This window comes from Nannobrachium achirus (assembly GCF_963921795.1).
Source record: "Nannobrachium achirus genome assembly, chromosome: 1".
NCBI classification, from domain to species: domain Eukaryota; kingdom Metazoa; phylum Chordata; class Actinopteri; order Myctophiformes; family Myctophidae; genus Nannobrachium; species Nannobrachium achirus.
The window spans coordinates 35,379,415-35,400,045 of record NC_137810.1 but is presented as its reverse complement, the minus strand read 5'-3'; the positions used below and the strand labels follow the sequence as shown (position 1 = coordinate 35,400,045).

The window sequence follows — 20,631 nt, the reverse complement described above, 5'->3', positions numbered from 1 at the left end:
GAATTTGTCCTGAACAAAGCACTTGTTTTGGTGAGTTAAATTCCTTGACCTCTCTGTTTTGTCTGTTTGCTACCAAATAACTTTGTAGTCACGATGCATTCTAAACCCTGATGTTTCCCTTGCGAGCTTATACATATTTCTTTTTTTTTAACTTTTGCTTATAATGACTTGCCCAAAATAGGTGGTTACCCAGCAGAGCATAAAATAAAATGTTAAGACCTAGTTGAAAAGAAACATAATTTGTTCTAGATTTTGTATTTCAACTTTAATTTCTGCTAAAGTTTCCTGTATTCTACCTTTAGTGCTTCTTGCTATCGGTGTGGTTGTTTTCAGGTTGTTAATGTCCTTGCCGGTGTGTTTTCTGTAGATGAAGTACCAACGAATGCTGGAAAAATTGGAGAAGGAGAACAAAGAGCTGAGGAAAGTGGTTCTGCAGAAAGATGACAAGGGAATCCACCAGAGGAAAGCCAAGGTGAGACGCTCATGCAAACTGTTAAATTATACAGTATCAATGGCTTTGTTTAAGATATTTGGGGTCTTTTCTGCCTTTATTGGAAAGTAGTAGTGAAGTTAATCTGTTTCATCTGTTTCCGAGGCTCTGCAGAGTTAGTCGACAGTCTTACCTGAGCGCCTATATTGTACGTAACAGTATAAGCATAATGTTTTTGTCCTGCGTTGACACCATGCAGAAGTCCCTCATTGACTTGTACTCTGAAGTCCTGGACATCCTGTCAGACTACGACTCAAACTACAACACCCAGGATCACCTACCTAGGGTAAGGACACGCATATAGTAATTTATATGAGAATTGTATCTATCAAAGATCCTGTGTGCAACCACTCTGTTTAACACAGTCTTTTACAGTGTACTGTACATCAGTGGTAATTAACCCATTTAGGCCTGAACACATTATGACGCAATATTTTATGCTTTAAATATAAAAAAAATAGCAGATATACAAGCTCGCATCGCGGCACTATCTGCTATTTTTAAAAAAAACGTGAAAATTTGAATTTTGACCCGATTCTATAAGTGTCTTTTGAATCCTTCTAAGGTTTTTTTTGAAAAACCTATGTTTCTATGTTAGCAATCTGGCCAGCCATCGTCAAAGAAAAGGTCCTTTTCACTTAACTCACTTACTGCCAATTAAAAATGCCCTCGAGTGGCATTAGTGCCAGCCCTCTCCATAGACTTCCATGTAATTTGTAGTGCACAGATCATGCACACCCATGCACAGATCATGCACCATGTTTGTGCAGGCTGTTCACAGCTTTCAAACAAAAAAAAAAGATTGGAATTCCGTTCAGGCATTCTTGAGATAATAGCCATTATGTTTTCCTAAAATGTAAACAAAGATGGCTGCCATGTTTGATAGATGGGGTTGCTATGGGGGTTAAACATGCAATTTCGCGATTTCTATCATGCCTACTACATTTTTTGGGGTCCAAAAATTTTTTTAAAAAAAAAAATTTTTTTTGTTTTTTTTCTAAGTAAAAGTCGCCCAAAGTCGCTTGGTAGGGAAGCCCATAGTGAGAAAGTTGCTCTAAAAGTCGCCTGGCACTGTATGAGTTAAATGGAGCTCAGTTAGTCTGTTCTTGAGAGACTGCTATGTCAGTGGTTCTCAAACCTTTTCATGTGAAGGACCCCAAAAATGATATGAATTTGGCCACAGACCCGTATCTCAAAATATTTAGTTCCAGGGACAACCCAGAAGCAAAATTTGAGTTACAAATGTTCGCTTTGAAAATACACATATTCAAAGATTTTCACGACTTTTAAAAAAAATAGCAGATCTACAAGCTCGCAGCGCGGCACTCGGTGCCGCGCTGTGAGCTTGTATATCTGCTATTTTTTAATATTTAAAGCATAAAATATTGCGTAATAATGTGTTCAGGCCTAAATGGGTTAACCTGTGGTTCGGGACTCCCAGGGGAATCCCTACATGATTTTGGGTGGGGTCCCCAGATGACAGTAAAGTGACAATGGACTTTTGACTCACTCTGTGCCTATAACGAATTCGCAGTTCTAGGTTTTCACAGCGCCCATAGTCCATTCACACGCTCACGGACATGTGCATGCTCGCAATCACCCTTGAAAATAGGTAAAAACACTGAAAAACCCTGGCACTGGCTACAGAAATAATTAATTAATACCTGGCTGGCAGAGAGTGTGTTAAGACCCTTTTAATAAAAAAAAAAAAGAAAATTAAAAAGGAACATCACTGTATCAAAAGAAGTGAACAAACTATTTTATAAAAAAAAATGGTTAAGCTTTGGCTTTGTCGAGAAGAGAAAAAAAAATGGGATTGCAGATCTGGTATTTTCACAATATGTACAGTATCTGGAACCAAGTCAAACTAAATGTAATGCTTCACTTCCTACGATTCCAAGTGCTTGTCAGGGTGGGGGGCGGGGTCCCCAATTCAAATATGATTATTTTGGGTGGTATCTACTGTATGTGTATGTCATTAGAACTGACAGATATGATTGTTCATGTGTTGTGTTGTCAGGTGGTGGTGGTCGGTGACCAGAGTGCAGGGAAGACCAGTGTTCTGGAGATGATCGCCCAGGCCAGGATCTTCCCTCGGGGCTCTGGAGAGATGATGACCCGCTCTCCTGTCAAAGTAATCCTGAGACTGACTTTTAATATGCACGTGCAGGCGTACACGCACGCACGCGCACACACACGCATACTACACGCATACTACACATACTGTACAGTACATACAGTACATGCATGCATACACCACCACCATTTGGGGAGGCATGTCAACATTTTGCTGCTCAAACCTGTATGAATGAGTGACCCTTGATCCACCTTATTGATTTACATTGATATATATATTATAAAAATGTTTCCCTTTTACCCAGCCATCATCAAATTCCTCATACTGAACCATTGTCAAAGCAGTTCAAGAAAAGAAGAGTATGGAAAATGGATTTTAAGATGGGGGTGGGGCGACTCGAGAATCATGTCTATTTCATTCAATTCCGTTTTGACACGCCCCCCTATGTTCTTTCCCCACAGGTAACACTAAGCGAAGGGCCCCACCACGTGGCCATGTTCAAGGACAGCGGCCGTGAGTTCGACCTGAGCAAGGAGGAGGATGTGAGTCACGGAAATACCATTCAGCATTTTCATCCATTTTTCACGAAAGTTTTAGTCGACACTTTTGCCTTCCATCCGTCCTCAGTGAAGGTTGAGCATGGCCATGTCTTAACCTGTCTGCTCCCATCTCTCCCTGCTGCAGCTGGCCGCCCTGAGGCACGAGATCGAGCTGAGGATGAGGAAGAGTGTGAGGGACGGTCAGACGGTCAGCCCTGAGGTGAGATGACAACCTTTATGTAACAAACAGCTGAGCTCCCTGATCTTCCCTGACCGTTTATAAGCTTTAAGAGAGGGGGGGGGGGGGTTATTATATATACTACTAAATACATGGCTGTGCTGAAGGTGGAAGAACACAAGCTCTGTGTTAAAATCATTGGGGGTAAAATATTCCTGGTGGATATGCGACATCATTACTGTGTGTGTGCTGTAGGGTTAATATGACTGACAAGGCTTTTGTTATGTTTTCCAGACAATATCCTTGAGTGTCAAAGGCCCAGGAATACAGAGGATGGTACTGGTCGACCTTCCAGGAGTCATCAGTGTGAGTAGAGATGCACACATACTGTATGGTTGCGACAGTAGGGAGAATTTACTATCAAACCTGGCAAATCCTGACCGTCAGTGAGTCAGTCTGCTGTCATGCTGCGGTGAGAGCATAGATTGTAGAAAATATGTTGAGAGGCGCAGAGCTGTTGCTTTGGTGTCTCGGCTGTCTCTTTCTCTTTATAGTTGTTTATTTGTCTTGCGCGGTGCGCCAGTGACTAGTCTTGTGACTCGATCCTCATCTCTCTGTGATACAGTAGTTGTGCTCCGTGTGTATAGTCATACAGGAGTGTCAATTAAAATAAGCATGCATGTCGTCATGCCGTCATGTAGCTAATTAACGGTTCATTGCTTTTAAATGTTCAAACAATATTTTGTATGGCTCTGTTGCACTGCACTGTTAGGCTATGTGCTCTAAATCAGTGCTGAAAATTTGTCCTCCGTTCTGCTTTTGCACAGTTGAAATTGGCTGCCTTAAAAATCCACATTCAAAGACGTATTTGACATGTATTTAATGATTACAAATGCCTCAATGTCTATAGCTGACCTGCCCATATATTGAGATCCCTGATGTCATCAATATTAAGCCCATAGCTTGGAATACCCATTCACCCATTGTGTGAGTCTCATGTGGTCTATAACATTAAGACATCTATGATGTCAGTCAGACGGTGTCATATCCATATTTGGGAAAATATTTTGTCCAACTTAAACAACCAACTGCACCTCGAATCGCACTTGCAAATTAATTCTGTCCAGTGCGAATTCCGTGCGAGACCTCGCACTTAGGGCGTCTTACTGGTATTATTAACCTCTTAAATGTGCGACGAATAGCGAAAATAGACGGTGTACAAGCTCACAACCTGTTGCATCATGACCTTATTGCGTTGTAGGGTTAAGTCTGAGGGCACTCATTGAGTGCATTAATTCCCTAGTAACTGCTCTTTCCTTTTTCCTTGACTCTCATCATCAATACCTGTTTAACTAGCGGTGGCACAAAAAATCAATACTGCGATATATCACCGTACTTCCTCTTATCCATACGCTGGCGCCAAGTATCAATATTTTATTATAACACGCAGGTGCTCTATATTACCAATTCCCCCGGAGATTAATTACAAACCTTTCCGTCTCCTTTCCATGGATTTGACACCTTGCATCTCCGTTCTCTTATGCTTGCTCACCAAAACGTGGCTCTCTGCTGCTCCATAAATAGTAGCTAACGTTAGGGAAATGGTTAGGATTGGGTAATGTTAAACAGAACTTTTAATAGAGAGCCGTTGTTGTTTGATAAGAAGAGACATTATTATTAATTCAATCATTTTAATGTTTCACCATTGGCATTTAGGTAAAACTCTAATAGTATAACCAAATACAAGAGGTTACATTTTGCCTTACCACTTAAAGGTCATCCATGCTGGCATTGATTTCACTTAGCTCCGTGCTGTGAGGTAACTCCCCCTGCAAAAGATGGACTGAGGCTCATTTAGTCCAGTAATGATCTTTTAAAAAACTCTTCAAATAACAGGTTACCTTGTCTCAAATAAATCTGTCTCTGCAAGTCTCAAGTACATGCCTTGCCATGCAATGCCTTTCACACCACCTCATTACCATAATTCCTCCAACAATCATACATGGTAAATATTTTGCTGTATATGACACCCCCTCTACTGCCGTCTCCTGCTGACCCCATGGCAATCAGATCGTGTATCGCATTGGCATGGATATTTATATTATACCTCATCTGTTGTAGATTAAATTCTTGCAACATATAGATTTTCTCAAATATAAATTATTGTGATATTATCATCATTATCGAGGGCCAAATATGGTCACGGTGTCGCGAGTTGCTTCATTTAACTTGTAATGTCCCACCCCTATGTTTAACCTTACCCTAATTTAAACCATAAACCCTACCTGTCCCGTATAGTGACGAAATGTAAACATCAAACCAAAAGTCAAAGCTTTTTAATGTGACTTCTTTCAAAACACTCACTTGTCTTCACAGAGTATTAACACAAGTACAGTATGTGCAGACACACACACACACTGTCAAAATTAGCAATGTTGAATGACTATGTCCGTTGTGCAGACGGTGACTTCGGGCATGGCAGCAGACACCAAGGAAACCATCTTCAGCATCAGCAAGGCCTACATGCAGAACCCCAACGCCATCATCCTCTGCATACAGGGTGAGCCATCATTAACCCCATTTAGGCCTGAACACATTATGACACAATATTTTATGCTTTAACTATTGAAAAATAGCAGATATACAAGCTTGTAGATCTGCTATTTTTGAAAAATCGTGAAAATGCGATTTTTGACCCGATTACATGAGTGTCTTTTGAATCCTTCTAAGATTTTTTGAAAAAACGATGTTTGTATGTCAACAATCTGGCCAGCCATCGTCAAAGAAAAGGTCCTTTTCACTTAACTGGAGCTCAGTTAGTCTGTTCTTGAGAGACTACTATGTCAGTGGTACTCAAATCTTTTCATGTGAAGGACCCCCAAAATGATATGTATTTGGCCACGGACCCCCATCTCAAAATATCTAGTTCCAGGGACCACCCAGAAGCAAAATTTGAGTTACAAACGTTCGCTTTGAAAATACATGATATTCAAAGATTTGCACACATTTTCATGACTTTTTCAAAAATAGCAGATCTACAAGCTCGCAGCGCGGCACTCGGTGCCGCGCTGTGAGCTTGTATATCTGCTATTTTTCACTGGTTAAAAAGCATTCAACAATTCTAGGCCTAAATGGGTTAATAGAGTAGTTCACCCAAAGAATTACTGAGTTTCTATCAGTTACACACCCCATGAAGCCTTCTGGAGATTGTTTTAGTTTTTGTCACATTCCTAAGCCAATAATTGTATTGGTATGCGCATGCAGCAGGGTTCCCACGGTCATGAAATTCCTGGAAATTCTTTTGAAATTAAGCATTGTTTTTGGTTACTGATTTTGTTAACTCATTTACTTCCACCATAAATCGACTTTGAGGGTTCCCTGCCACGATTTTCTTACCTTTTGACGTGGGCGCGTGCGTGTCAATCGTGCACGATCCGCATGCACGCCACGGTCCGTTCCCGGCGTTCACGCTTTATTTTTGTTACACTGCCTGTCTTTGGGCATTGCACATAGGAGTAAGAGACTCATTATTGCGCTGAATGATTGTATAGTCCTTTTGAGTTAAATATTCTGCAAATGTTTCGGAAATTCATTGGTAAAAATGTGTAGGATCCCTAATGTAGGACTCAAAGAGTCTCCTACTGACCAATAAACCTTCATCAAATTATAGGCGTAGGACGTAGGTAGGAATGCGACACAAACAAAAAATGTCCATGAATTCAAGGATTCATACTCCTTTTAACACCAACTCTCTTTGCCATAAACAGCTGATCTACAAGCAAACGTGTTGCGATACGCTGTGAGCTTTTAGATCTGCTATTTTCACCACATTTTGACTTATTATGATCTGCCCGGAAAAGGCACGCTAGGCTTAGGGTTCATTCTCACAGACAAAGTGCTTTATGGTTCATGATGACCACAAGTCAGTTTCTCTGCTTTTCAAGCCCTTCCTCCCTCTTCTTGCTCGGTGCAGACGGCAGTGTGGATGCGGAGCGCAGCATTGTGACAGACCTGGTGAGCCAGATGGACCCTCAGGGAAAGAGGACCATCTTTGTCCTGACCAAAGTGGACCTGGCTGAGAAGAACATGGCCAGTCCCAACAGAGTAAGAAGAACACAGTGTTAACACGTTTAGTGCCCGTGCAGAGCGTGAGCCCATTCTGAGCAGGCAGACTGCTTGGCCTCTGGAAGTGGCTGCTTACAGCGTTGTGAAGAATAGGGCTGTCACAATTATTACATAATCGTCTAATCGCAATTATTTGACATAATCACAATTATTTTGTCATAATCGTCATAATCGTGAATGTTGAAAAATGTTCATACATTTTCAGAAATAGTGGAAATAGCGGATCTACAAGCTCACAACGCGTCGCATCGCGACGCGTTGTGAGCTTGTAGATCGGCTATTTCCACTATCAATGTTCTTTTTCAAGTAGTAAATATGTCAGTAAATTCTTTGTGTATTTAGGTTAAGTGTCATATCTGCCATGTGCAGATAAAAGCCAAACAGAAATGTAATTATCAACGACAAACACACAATTAAATCGTTAATCGCAATTGAGTGACAATTAATCGTCATGTAAAATGTCATATCGTGACAGCCCTAGTGAAGAATCATTCATCTGATCCGGTCTTTATCATTTGACACTTCACTCCCTTGGGTCATCAGTAGGCCTGTCCTCTAAAAATCGACGAATCGACGCGTCGTTTTAAGCCCCGGGAATCGACGCCAATTGTTTGAGTCGAGGCGAAAATATATATTTTTTTATATCACCAGTTAGCCTACTACTGCGGTGCACTGCTGGACTGGTGTCATGTAGACTACTTCCAATGAGAAGTAGCAATTGGCGAACAGACAGTTATTTATTGTCTCGCACCAGCGTAGGGGTGAAAGTGAGACGGAACGGCCAGAACGGTTCAGAACCGCCGCTTCGTTAAAACATTCGGAGCCGGGACGGTGTTCCGTTAAAGAGGAGGAAGCACACTGTCAAAATCCCATATTAAATAACCTGCCACAGCACAAACGCACGTCCACGAAGTAAACAATCTTCTAAAGTCAAATTAACATACACAAGTGTAGGCTACAAGTTACATTTTCTAATTAAAGTGCTTCTGAATTGTTCCAGTGTTGTAATCCATGATGAATGATTGTGTTTCGCTGTGTTTGCGTCCATGACATGTCCACACTGCTGGCTCTAGCGGGAGCTGTGCCTCCCGCTGTTTATGATCCGTTTCTGAAATGAATCCGTTCTCGACACTGACTCATTACTCTGTCAGTGCTCTGTGTCCCGCGACTGCGGACTGGATCCCATCGTTCATTTAAAAGAGCCGTTCAAGAGAGCGGAATCGTTCGCGAATGTCTCATCTATACACTGCACGCTGCCGAGAGACGGGGCAGAGTTGAAACAGCGGAGATGTTTTATTTGTTTTAACGGTGTGTTCTAACTATGGTACACTACTATGCAGATAACATTTGTGCTCGCGCACCGATATCACCGAAAACACTGTGTATTCAATTCATCTTAATGTATTATTGTATTATGTTGACGTGGTTTAAAGCAACACTTTTTTTTTTTTTTAACACAAAGTAGACTATAAAACGATTCGTCGACGCGTCGGATTAACCCCTGCGACTCGAATCGACTTCATAAATCCTGAGTCGACGACAGCCCTAGTCATCAGCAATACACCTGCCAATTCTGAAGTCAATCAGATGAATGGTTCGCAGACAGACAGTCAGACAGACAGACATACTATAATACAGAGATATTTCTTGAATTTTGCTGTTGGATAAACCATTTGATATCATGACCAGTAATGAGGAAGACTGTCCTGTATTGTAATGAACCCCCCTGCTTCTGTGTCATGCATTATAAGTCACTCACAAGCATGTCAGTGTAAGGCCATAGTAGTAAAAATAAAATGTCAAATAAACTGATACTTGGGGGAGATATATTGGTTTTCAAACATACCTGTTTCCTCTGGGAATTTTCTTTATTTCACTCACAGTATAAGTGATTCCTTTTTGTTGCTCCTGTGGTTGCTCGGGGTGCAATATGTCTTTCCACCACAAGAGGGAGCTCAGCTCTTTCTTAATTCTGCCCAGACAACACTGAGCTAAACTTTAGAGCTTGATTTCCATTGGTTTCAGCCTACTAATGAAAACAAGAATAGGAAAAAATTACCATAAGTTGTACAAATTAAACGTGAACTATCCCAATAGCTTTTTTTATTTAGAGCAATTAAACCAACGACTTCAGAAAATGAACAGAGGAGGAATGTTCCAAGTACAACAACAATACATTTAACATTGAGATCATTCTCCTCTCTTCCAGATCCAGCAGATAGTTGAAGGCAAGCTCTTCCCCATGAAGGCCCTGGGTTACTTTGCAGTGGTTACTGGGAAAGGTAAGAAAACACTGCTGACCTGAATTATTTCAACTGCATGTTGTTCTTGTTGGGCCGAAACCTCTTATCTCCGTATTTTCACTTTTTGTGTTTTTTTGTAAATGAATGCCCTACTTCAGGGGTCTTCAACAGGGGGTCCGGGACCCCTAGGGGGTCCTCAGAGTTACTACAGGGGGTCCTCCAAATCTTTGTGTGATAGAAATCTTTTTTTTGTTGTCCTTTTTTATATTAACTCATTCTGTGCCAATCACGTGTATACACGTGATATATTAGCGCATCCCACAGTGCCAATCACGTGTATACACGTGATTAAAAAAAAAAAAGAAATTTTTGAAAATTTTTTTTTGATTTTTTTTTTTTGGACCCCATCAAAACTAGTGAACATGATTTCAATCGCGATTTTGCATGTTTAACCCCCATACAACCCCCATACAACTCAGGTAGCAGACCTCCAAGCTCACAACAGTGTAAAACATAATGGCTATTATCTCAAGAATGCCTGAACGGATTTCCAATCGGATTTTTTTGTTTGAAAGCTGTGAACAAACTGCACAAACCCACAACAATGCAATCCAGGATTGCATTGGATTTTTTAGAGCTCATTCTTCTCTGTTTTTTTCCCATGCATGAGGTGTGCAAGGTTTAATCATGGCTAAGTTGACGAAAATAAGGCTTTTAAAATGCTTGGTAGCCAATAGCTAACTTCAAGCTAACTTCATCCTCTTCCTGTACATGCACAAAGGAAAGTGTTTAGGCAAGTCATGGCTGCAGGGCTTCTGCATATACCAGCATATCTCTATGGGATTGTCTGTGGCACACTTGGCCCCCTCTAGTGGTGAAAGGGTGGCATTAAATGAGTTAACCACTTGAACCCTAGCGTCCGTATTCGGAGAACTTTAAACTAAAATAGCAGATCTACAAGCTCACAACGCCTCGAAACGCGCGAGAGCTTATAGATCTGCTATTATTGGCAAAGAGCTTTGGTGTATTGGGGAAAGAGTGCATACTAAGTATAGAGTGAAACATCAAGTTTATTAAGTATTGACTGTTCACGTGGTTAAATATCTGAAAACACAAATTGACATGAATCCAACACTGATAATTGTGCTGTCAAACGATGAAAGTACATGGAATCTATGAATAGGTTGTCTGGGTCTCTGCTTCATCTCTCTCTCAACTAAGGGGTCCTTGGCCTGAAAACTTTGAAGACCCCTGTACTACACTGTCACACAAAAGCAGCAGAAGTAACAGATCTACAAGCTCAATACGCCTCGCTTCACGCCGCGTTATGAGCTTGTGAATCTGCAGTTGTCTTTATTTTAATACTGGAAAGTAAGAGTTTTGGACATGAGGTTTCCACGACTCGACAGGGACGACATGTTTCATTTCCTGTTTCTAAGCCTGATTTAGACCTAGTTGCTCACAACACATGACAATGCGACGTGTTGTCAGCTTGCAGATGCATAATCAGGTGTGACGTTACCAGTGTTGTTGGTCTTCTCTTGTGCAGGTAGCAGTGGGGAGAGCATAGACTCCATTAAAGACTATGAGGAGGACTTCTTCCAGAACTCGAGGCTATTGAGGTACATTTGAAGGTCCATTTCATTTCCAGCTTAACCGGCCTGTCCTTTTTCATGTTTGGATTGTAAAGTAAAACATTTGCAACAAATATTTGTTCTGTTTCTACTCATTTATTCCAGTTTTCATTTGTAAACACACCTTTTATATTCTCAAGATATAATAATAGTTGTAGTAGAAAAAAAAAAACATACAAATTCATTACATTTTTTATTAGGTAAATGTAGTAGTATTAGTATAATTCAGTACAATTACTTATTCACTTTGTATTGCTCTATTACCAGGGATGGCATGTTGAAGCCCCATCAGGTGACCACTAAGAATCTGAGTCTGGCTGTGTCTGACTGCTTCTGGAAGATGGTCAGAGAGTCTGTGGAACAGCAGGCTGATGCCTTCAAAGGTACCACCCCGCGCCTCCATTCAGTCTGTGACATCTTTACTCAGATAGTGCCCTGTCATATAATATGATATAAGACCTGGCTTCAGTGATCCAGGAGGCTGTCTGGGCATATGTCGGAAGTAGGGTTGCCGTGGTGTCTGGTGTTAACACGGTATGTGGGCGAATTAACAGTGGCAGACTAAGTACTACAATTTTTCACTTAAGTAAAAGTATCGAACGTAGAAATACTATGTTACAAATAAAAGTCTGTAATTCAACATTCATTTGAGTAAAAGTACAAAAGTATTGGCATCAAAATATACTTAACTCATATAGTGCCAATCCCACGAAGACTCGTGAAAAGTACTCGAGTACCCGGAGTGCCAATCCCGAGTATACTCGTGAAAAGTAATATATTACTGTAACGGCGGATACATTACCGAGTACAATGGCCGGAGGTCCGGAGACGAAATTCGTCGCTGATTTCGCATCATCACGGCTCCACGAACACAAAATAGTCCATCCCATAACATTGAGGTGGACGGCCGATCTCATCTTTAATGTCCATTATCTCAAAACTACACTTTAGAAGCGAAGATGGAGGCAGATGCTCGCTTATGTTACACATGTATAAAAGCTCCGGTCCGCCATTACACAACTCCACGTGGACAAGGATCGGTTCCGGCGCAGGACGCGATGACGTCAGACCGGAAGTGTTTGCGCTGTGGACTTCTGATAACGGGGGTAATGCCAACCTGAGACTGGCATCGTGGACTTTATAATCCGTTAATTTCATGGGCACTAAATGAGTTAAAACAATCACCACCAGGTATTTATTTATTCAGGTCAGTAACCACAGCCAGCGATTTTCATAGATTTTACCTTATTTTGAAGACCCACGGAAGCCACTTGTGTCCACGTTGTGTAAGTTCACGCACTTTCTCATGTCCCCGTTACTTGTCGTCTTTCACCCAGAGGAGAAACATTGTTACCGCGATCGTCTGCCGCTTAAATACGGCCCGGTGAAAAAAAGCTTTTCCTGACAATCGTCGCGATCTAGAGATACATTCCGAGATAAAGTCATTTTTCTGCCGAGCAAGAAGTTCAATGCTCTGGTTTACAACTTCTAACATACGCATACACAAACTTTGGAAGGCAATCGTAGCCAATCAGGAGGGAATATGGGAAATGGGACAGATCCATGTTGATGACATGACTGTAGAGAATAGAGATAGTGTGCACCGCTTTGCGTGATTTTAGGGGCAAAATCTGTTGGAGCAGTGTCCAAAATGTGTTTTTCAAAAATCGTCCAGATGGTGGCGCTAGATGGGACAGATGCATTTTGATGACTTGACTGTAGAGATACTGTGTACTGCTTTGCGTGATTTTGGGGCAAAATCTGTTGGAGCAGTGTCCAAAAATGTGTTTTGCAAGAATTGGCCTCATGGTGGCGCATGGTGGGGGCCAAGAGAGTGTGAGCAAACTTTTGGCATGGATCGGGGCAACGGTGGCGGAGTTATGAGAAGGGCAAAAGTGTGACGTGTGACTGACAGAAAGACAAACAAACAGACTGACTGACAGCCGGTGGAGATTTTGATAGTAACTGCGACCTGACGGTCGCAATCATTAATCATACAAAGCAAAAATAGCAGATCAAATAGTTTGGGGAGATTTTGACATTTTTGAAAAAAATGTTAAGTGGCCTTAATTTCTAGGGGTGGTTAATGATGTCTAAATGTCAGTTTTTAAAAATCTATATGTAGACAGGATAGAATCTCTAATCCTAGACGTTGTGGTGCTGTGCTCTAAGTTAACCATGAACTACAAAGTGAGTGGAACCTCTAACGCTGGCAGTATAGTTATAGTATTGGTGGTACATCCGATCCTACCCACTGAACCGTGTCTGTGTCTCCCAGACCTAAAGTCAGTCCACCCTGCCACACTTCTCCCCTCTCGTTTCCACCCTGCCTCCCAAACGACAATTAGCCTTGACAGCCACCAGGCTCTGGCAAACGCTAGAGGAGATTTATGGCCAGAGTGACTTACTGGTCCCTATGGTCAATTGTGCAGCGCATCGATCCACTGCCTGTCAAAAAAAGAAAAAAAAGAAAACTGCATCGGCCCCCAGTCTCAGTCTGGCGCCAATGTGGCCCTGTAACCCAGCAATTAGCCTAAACTCCAATGTGGAAGGGGACAGTAGGCCCTCTAGCTCTGTGTGTGTGCGTGTGCGTGTGTGTGTGCATGCGTGCGCCCGTGCGTGCGTGTGTGTGTCCGTGCGCACGAGACAGACACTTGTGTCTATGTTGTGTGCGTGTGTGCATGTAATTTGGATAAGGTGCATGTGAGTGTATCTGTGTGTTCTTTACTACATGTATGACTGCTAAATGCTGGCTATTGATTATGATTGTGTGATCGGCGCCATCCCCTCCTTCTCAGGGACTGTGTGTGTGTGTGTGTGTGTGTGTGTGTGTGTGTGTGTGTGTGTGTGTGTGTGTGTGTGTGTGTGTGTGTGTGTGCGTGTGTGCGTGTGCGTGTGCGAGCCCGTGCGCGTGTTTGATGTCCTCACCCACTCTTATTAAAAGATGGGCGTCATTAGCAGTTTGAAAGCTGCCTTTATATCAAACCAGCATAAGACAAAGCAGGCCCTGTCTCTATGCACTCGGTGCCTGATCATTATGGTGCATTAGTTTGGTGAAGCGTAGCATCAAAGGTAAAAAGCAATAGAAACGCACAGATGATGCGTTTCATCAGGATATAATAATAGGCTGAAATCTCCACCTGGCCACAACCAGATGTGGGAAAGTGTTCCTGTCTGGTTATTAACCACTTAAACCCTATACCGGAGTCCCCTAGGGATCTATACTCCTCCGCTCATTTTTTGCTCCAAATCTCATCACTGAAAATAACTGATCTACAAGCTCACAACAACATGTGCACGTTGCAATGCGACATGTGTGAGTTCGTATAATTTGTGAAAATTTGCAGAGTGTTCACCTATTATGTCATGCCCAGAAAAGGGGGTTCGCTAGGGCTCATGTGGTTAAACCTTTTGTAAATGCATCACTCCATTTCTCTGGTTTCCAAAGCGTTCCTCCCTCCTCTTCCTCTGTTCAGATGGCAGTAGATATGCTATTTGTACCAAATGTTTGCTCCAGAATAGGAACGCTAGGATTCAAGTGGTTTTAGTTGGCATTCATTAACCCCTCAAAGTACTAATACCAACTAGTTCTTACTAATGTAGTGAGGACTTTACACACAAACTTGGTGGTGGATTTACGAGCAACTGGTGGCAACCAGGTCCAGAGTAGACGCTGATTTGTTTTAAAACATTATTAATACTAGCCCTTACCCGTTCAAAGATATGAGCTCCGAAATGATGTGCAGTGTGTGGGTTATGGGATCATGTGCACTGTGCACACAGTATATGAGGGATGGAAAGTAACATTAACTGGTGCTTGCATGATAATATGTTGGAGCATCAATGTAAGAAATACCCGTTTCGTTTAATGGCTACAGAGATACTGTGTGTCCCCCCCCGCCCGCCCGCCCGCCCACCCGCCTGCACACACAGCCGCCTGCCTGCACGCACACACACACACACACACACACACACACACACACACACACACACACACACACACACACACACACACACACAGAGCTGGTTAAACATGTTGCCTCAAGCTAGATGCAGAATAGATATGCCTCATGCTAGATGCAGAATAGATAGTAGATACACCATAAAAATGCTAATATACAGCATACGATTTGTGAAAGTGACAAATAGGCTTCACAGTTATGTCAGGTGTGTTCATATGCTAATGGTGATGCGATTTCAGATCAATTGCTCCAGCCACTGAGGAGAAACGCTGTTTCAGACAGACAGACAGACAGACACTCAGACATTCGCAAAATTATATGTTTGATTTCTTTATTAGATATTTATGATTAATAATGATCAACAACACTGTCATCATTCAATACATGTGCTACCAACATGTCTGACTGTAGATTTGATGGAGCCTGCACTCAAGTTTCTATATTCACATTTATCAGATGAAACTGTGCCTTCATTGCAAATGACTGTCTCGCCCTTCCCTCAGCGTCCCGCTTCAACCTGGAGACGGAATGGAAGAACAACTATCCCCGTCTGCGAGAGCTGGACAGGGTGAGAAACACCTGCAAATGAAAACCACACACAACAACCATTGCTGAACACAAACCTCAAATATGAAGTAAACATATAGCCTGCAATCTGGTGCAGCAACTGGTGAATTGCTGCATGCCAGCGTTAGCCTAGGGTTAATACACCTATATGTCTCACACATAACACACATTGATGTCCACTGCATGGCTGTAATGGGACTAAAAGTGCCTTTTTATCTTTCAGAATGAACTCTTCGAAAAAGCCAAAAATGAAATCCTGGATGAGGTCATTAGTTTGAGTCAAGTGACTCCAAAACACTGGTAAATTCTGTCTTCAATCTCTTGTTCTTTTTTAGGTGTCTTGTCGTGTTACATTTATTATCTGGACTCTGTGGTTATTGACCCTTACTCCTATAATGACGCTGATCTTGGATGTAAGGCTCATTACGATGTTTATTTCATTGCCTCTCTGTACGGGTGTCAATCCAGCTGGGGAAATTCGGTCTCGGTTTCATCCAGCTGATGGCTGCTCTGGTGGTCGCTCAGGGGGCACGTGTTGTCAGCTTTTAGATCTGCTGTTTTTGCTGTATTTGAAAGCTTTAGGGTAAAAGAAGATGCCACACAACTTGTGGGCACAATGCAGTATAAATGTATGAGTTTGACCACAAAGGTCTTCTTCTGGATTTGGTTTCAAAACCAACCCCTACCCTTTTTAGAGGACATGGTTTTTAGTAATGTAGATTATCTCTCTCTCAGACACTTGCATGCATCACGCCTCCTTTCCCTCTCACACACACTGTAACACTGCCATTGAGCTTCCACTACCAACAAGAAATGTCTAAGAAGGCTTCTCTCCTCCTTTTGAGTTTAATTTTTTGCTATTGCCAAGTCACTGAACACAGGTGTTTTCCAAAGTAGTCTGTTCATGAAAATGTCTCCTGTCTTACTATTCTTATGCCTAATTTATACTCTTGTCATATGATGGCATAGAATGACTCTGCTCTCTGAGTTCAACCTTGCTCTCAGCTGAGCACACACACATCCACAGATTACCGAGCATGCCGGGCAGGGCTGATACATTGTTTTGAAGTGGAGGTGTTAGTGGTTGTAATTTAAATGTATACATCTGGCGTAATGCATACTCAGACCTCCACGGACGGCAAGACGAAATGGCGATTCTGCAGTACTGTAGATGTTTGTTTTGGGGTGAAATATCATGCATTTCCCAAAGGCATCTATAGTGAGTTTAATACTTCCTTTTGGAATAATAATGCTTCAGAGATGTGGGACACGCAGCTAACAATTCATGTCCAACGATGTTTCAACGATCATTGAAAAAAAATGTCATGGCAAGTCATGGCAAATACATAAAACAGTGTTTGTATTAAAAGTCAATGATTAAGACGGAACAGCTTAACGTCACATAACTGCTCTGGAGCCATACCTACTATTAATTGGTGGAGGTTGAAATATTGTAAGACTCTGTCTTTCCTACATACACACACACAACTATACTCACACATGTGCATGAGTATAGGTATGAGCCCCAACCCCCTGTGGGAGGGATCTAAATGAGATGAATGCGCGGTGTTGTGGCCGTCCCCAGTGTGTGTGCCATCAGGTCTGCTGGATCAATGCACTGATGAATGGCTCACAGAGATGGGACAGGGGGTGGCCCTGTTAGCCGGCCCGGCCAGCGCTATCATAGTTAGCAGCCATCGATAGCAAAGGAGCGCCAGCCCCCGAACAAAAGGAAGAGGACGAGCTGGATGAAATATGAGCGTGCGTTTATGATAAATGAGCAAAGGACGCTTAACAGCTCTCCGGTCCCGAAGGGGGCCGGTGATGGTTTTGTCCCATTGTCACATGGGCCTCTCTGCGGTCAAGACGGCAGGCGGGGGATGCTGTTAGCTCCAGGATAACGGCCTCATGCCGGGGAGTGTATTGGAAAGTATACAGTCAAGTGCAATCTCGCCGTACGGGACTGAAGGCAACTCGATAGCAGAGAGCGATCCAATGGCCCACGCTCGCCTGTTCTCCTCATTGTTCTCCTGCCCCCTCAGGATCACTTAGTGGGAAAGAAAGAATGCAGACAGCTGGAAGCGTCTCTCTGGACGCACTTTCACCTGTTTGCTTGTTAGAGAGCAGGTCAAAAAAGAAAATAAGAAGAATAAATACCAACAACAAAATATATCCAAGAGATTGTACCCAAAAACCTCACTTCCTAGTTTCCTGCTGTTCAAGCTGGTGTGATTGGAATGTGTCATCACTAGTTATAGTGCACTTCTTAGAAGGTGTTATGTAGGCCTGTCCCAATTATTTGACATAATCGTCTAATCGCAATTATTTGACATACAGTAATCGCAATTATTTTGACATAATCGTCATAATCGTTTCCATATTGAAAATGTTCATATATTTCCAAACATTTTCTAGTGGAAATAGACGATCTACAAGCTCACAACGCGTCACATCGCGACGTGTTGTGAGCTTGTAAATCGGCTATTTCCACTATCAATGTTTGGCTATTTCCACTATCAATGTTCTTTTTTAACCCATTCAGGCCGGGTACACATTTTAGTGTATGGGAGGGGCTTACAGTACGCGAGTTTAGAAACTCTAGGCTTGCTAAGGGAAACCACGCCCCGCACTCATTTTTGAAGCTTGTGATTGGCTGAACCGGAGGTTGGGAGCGCTCCGTTGTAGTCACTTGGACCGCGCGAGGTGCACCAAAACCCAATTATTATTGCGTTTATCATGCGCTTGCCCAGGCCTTACGGCCTGGGCATAAATAGAACGATTGCATTCACCACAGCTTCGTAACTCGCGCGGCGCTCCGCCGGCCGCGCGGCGCTCGGGGGCGAAGAGCAGGACCAAGGTCCGCTGGCCTTCGCGCCGCTTGCAATGTCGTGGACAATAACTGAAAACGAGCGCTCCTTCCCTTAGCAAGCCTAGAGTTTCTAAACTCGGTTACAGTACATGTACAGTATGTATCAACATATTTGTTTTTGTAGGCCAATTTCTGATTTGGGCCTTACTATAGGTTAGGCCTAAATGGGTTAAGTATGAAGTTATCAAATATGTCAGTCATTTCTTTTTATATTTAGGTTATGTGTCTTATCTGCCATGTGCAACTTCAAAGTCTAAAAGCCAAACAGAATTGTAATTGTCAACGACAAAAACACAATTAAATCGTTAATCGCAATTATTTGAGTGACAATTAATTGTCATGTAAAATGTCATCATTGTGACAGCCCTAGTGTTGTGGTTGGATATAGTCACATTGATTGACTTACTTTGAACGTAACATTTATTTTTCATAAACCTTTGGAAGAACTCTCTCCGTCCTCATCCTTCATTCAATGTCACCTGACCTTTGTCCTCCCCATCTCTCCCCAGGGAGGCCATCTTGCAGAAGAAGCTGTGGGAGCGCGTGTCCACTCACGTGATCGAGAACATCTACCTTCCCGCCGCACAGACCATGAACTCTGGTACCTTCAACACCACTGTGGACATCAAGCTCAAACAGTGGACGGATAAGCAGCTGCCTCACAAAGCCCTGGAGGTAGTACAGTAACTTGTCTGTCTGGCTTAAGTATTAAACCAGGGGTCTTCAACGTTTTCAGGCCAAGGACCACTTAGTTGAGAGAGAGAGATGAAGCAGCGACCCCCACAACCTGTTCATAGATTCCATATAGTTTCATTGTTTGACAGCACGATCATCAGTGTATTTTGGACTCATGTCAATTTGTGTTTTCAGATATTTAACCACGTGAACTGTCAATACTTAATCAACCGGACCTTTCACTCTGTACTTAGTCTGCCCCTCTACACCAAACCTCTGCCAAAAATAGCCGAGCGTTGTGAGCTGGTAGATCTGCCATTTTTGGCTAAAGTTCTCCGAATATGGACGCTAGGGTTCAAGCAGTTCATATAAAAAGTTTCTACCACACAAAGATTTGGAGGACCCCCTGTAGTAACTCGGAGCACCCCCTAGGGGTCCCGGGCCCCCTGTTGAAGACCCCTTTATTAAACCAATCAAATCACAACTCCAAACTGGGGCGATCACTATTCCTTGTGGCTCACCATTCTCCACCAGGTCGCCTGGGAGACACTGCAGGAGGAGTTTGCACGCTTCATGGCGGAGTACAAAGGCAAAGACCAGGACGACATCTTCGACAAGCTGAAAGAAGCTGTGAAGGACGAGAGCATCAAGAGACATCAGTGGAATGAGAGGGCCATGGACAGCCTGGTAAACACACCAGTCCTCACATCCACACTGAAGCACAGCCTGGTGGAAGCCATTGCCGTACCCACTCTACCCAGTGTAGAGAAAGAGAGAGAGGAAGCCCTATACAGTATATATTAGTCAGATGAGGAACAAACAAATTAGCCGATCTACAAGCTCAAAGCCTATCACAATGTGATGCATTGTGAGCTTGCAGATCTGCTATTTTTGAAAACCTGTTGAAAGTATGCTAACATAGCAAAGAGCATGATACAATTGTGGCAAAGCCTTCAAAGCAGCCAAAGGTACGGCTCCTCCATACCTCCAAATCCTGATCAACCCCTGCAACCCCACCCGTTAACTCAGATCAGCCAACACAGCCTGGTAAACACACCAGTCCTCACATCCACACTGAAGCACAGCCTGGTGGAAGCCATTGCCGTACCCACTCTACCCAGTGTAGAGAAAGAGAGAGAGGAAGCCCTATACAGTATATATTAGTCAGATGAGGAACAAACAAATTAGCCGATCTACAAGCTCAAAGCCTATCACAATGTGATGCATTGTGAGCTTGCAGATCTGCTATTTTTGAAAACCTGTTGAAAGTAT

At 42.7% G+C, this 20,631-nt stretch overlaps 1 protein-coding gene across 4 annotated transcripts in view; it reads left to right on the top strand.

The window, feature by feature from the left end:
- Positions 1-20,631, top strand: part of opa1 (OPA1 mitochondrial dynamin like GTPase) — a 67,085-nt gene that overhangs the window by 13,198 nt on the left and 33,256 nt on the right. For all 4 annotated transcript variants that reach the window (XM_080743244.1, XM_080743242.1, XM_080743243.1 and 1 more), the window contains 15 exons: positions 368-472; positions 690-776; positions 2,511-2,624; positions 3,029-3,109; positions 3,252-3,326; positions 3,579-3,650; positions 5,745-5,844; positions 7,258-7,388; positions 9,619-9,691; positions 11,202-11,274; positions 11,554-11,669; positions 15,752-15,816; positions 16,039-16,115; positions 19,194-19,359; positions 19,894-20,046. In XM_080743244.1, the coding sequence (XP_080599370.1) occupies positions 368-472; positions 690-776; positions 2,511-2,624; positions 3,029-3,109; positions 3,252-3,326; positions 3,579-3,650; positions 5,745-5,844; positions 7,258-7,388; positions 9,619-9,691; positions 11,202-11,274; positions 11,554-11,669; positions 15,752-15,816; positions 16,039-16,115; positions 19,194-19,359; positions 19,894-20,046 (1,488 nt within the window). The remainder of the gene's footprint in view (positions 1-367; positions 473-689; positions 777-2,510; positions 2,625-3,028; positions 3,110-3,251; positions 3,327-3,578; positions 3,651-5,744; positions 5,845-7,257; positions 7,389-9,618; positions 9,692-11,201; positions 11,275-11,553; positions 11,670-15,751; positions 15,817-16,038; positions 16,116-19,193; positions 19,360-19,893; positions 20,047-20,631) is intronic.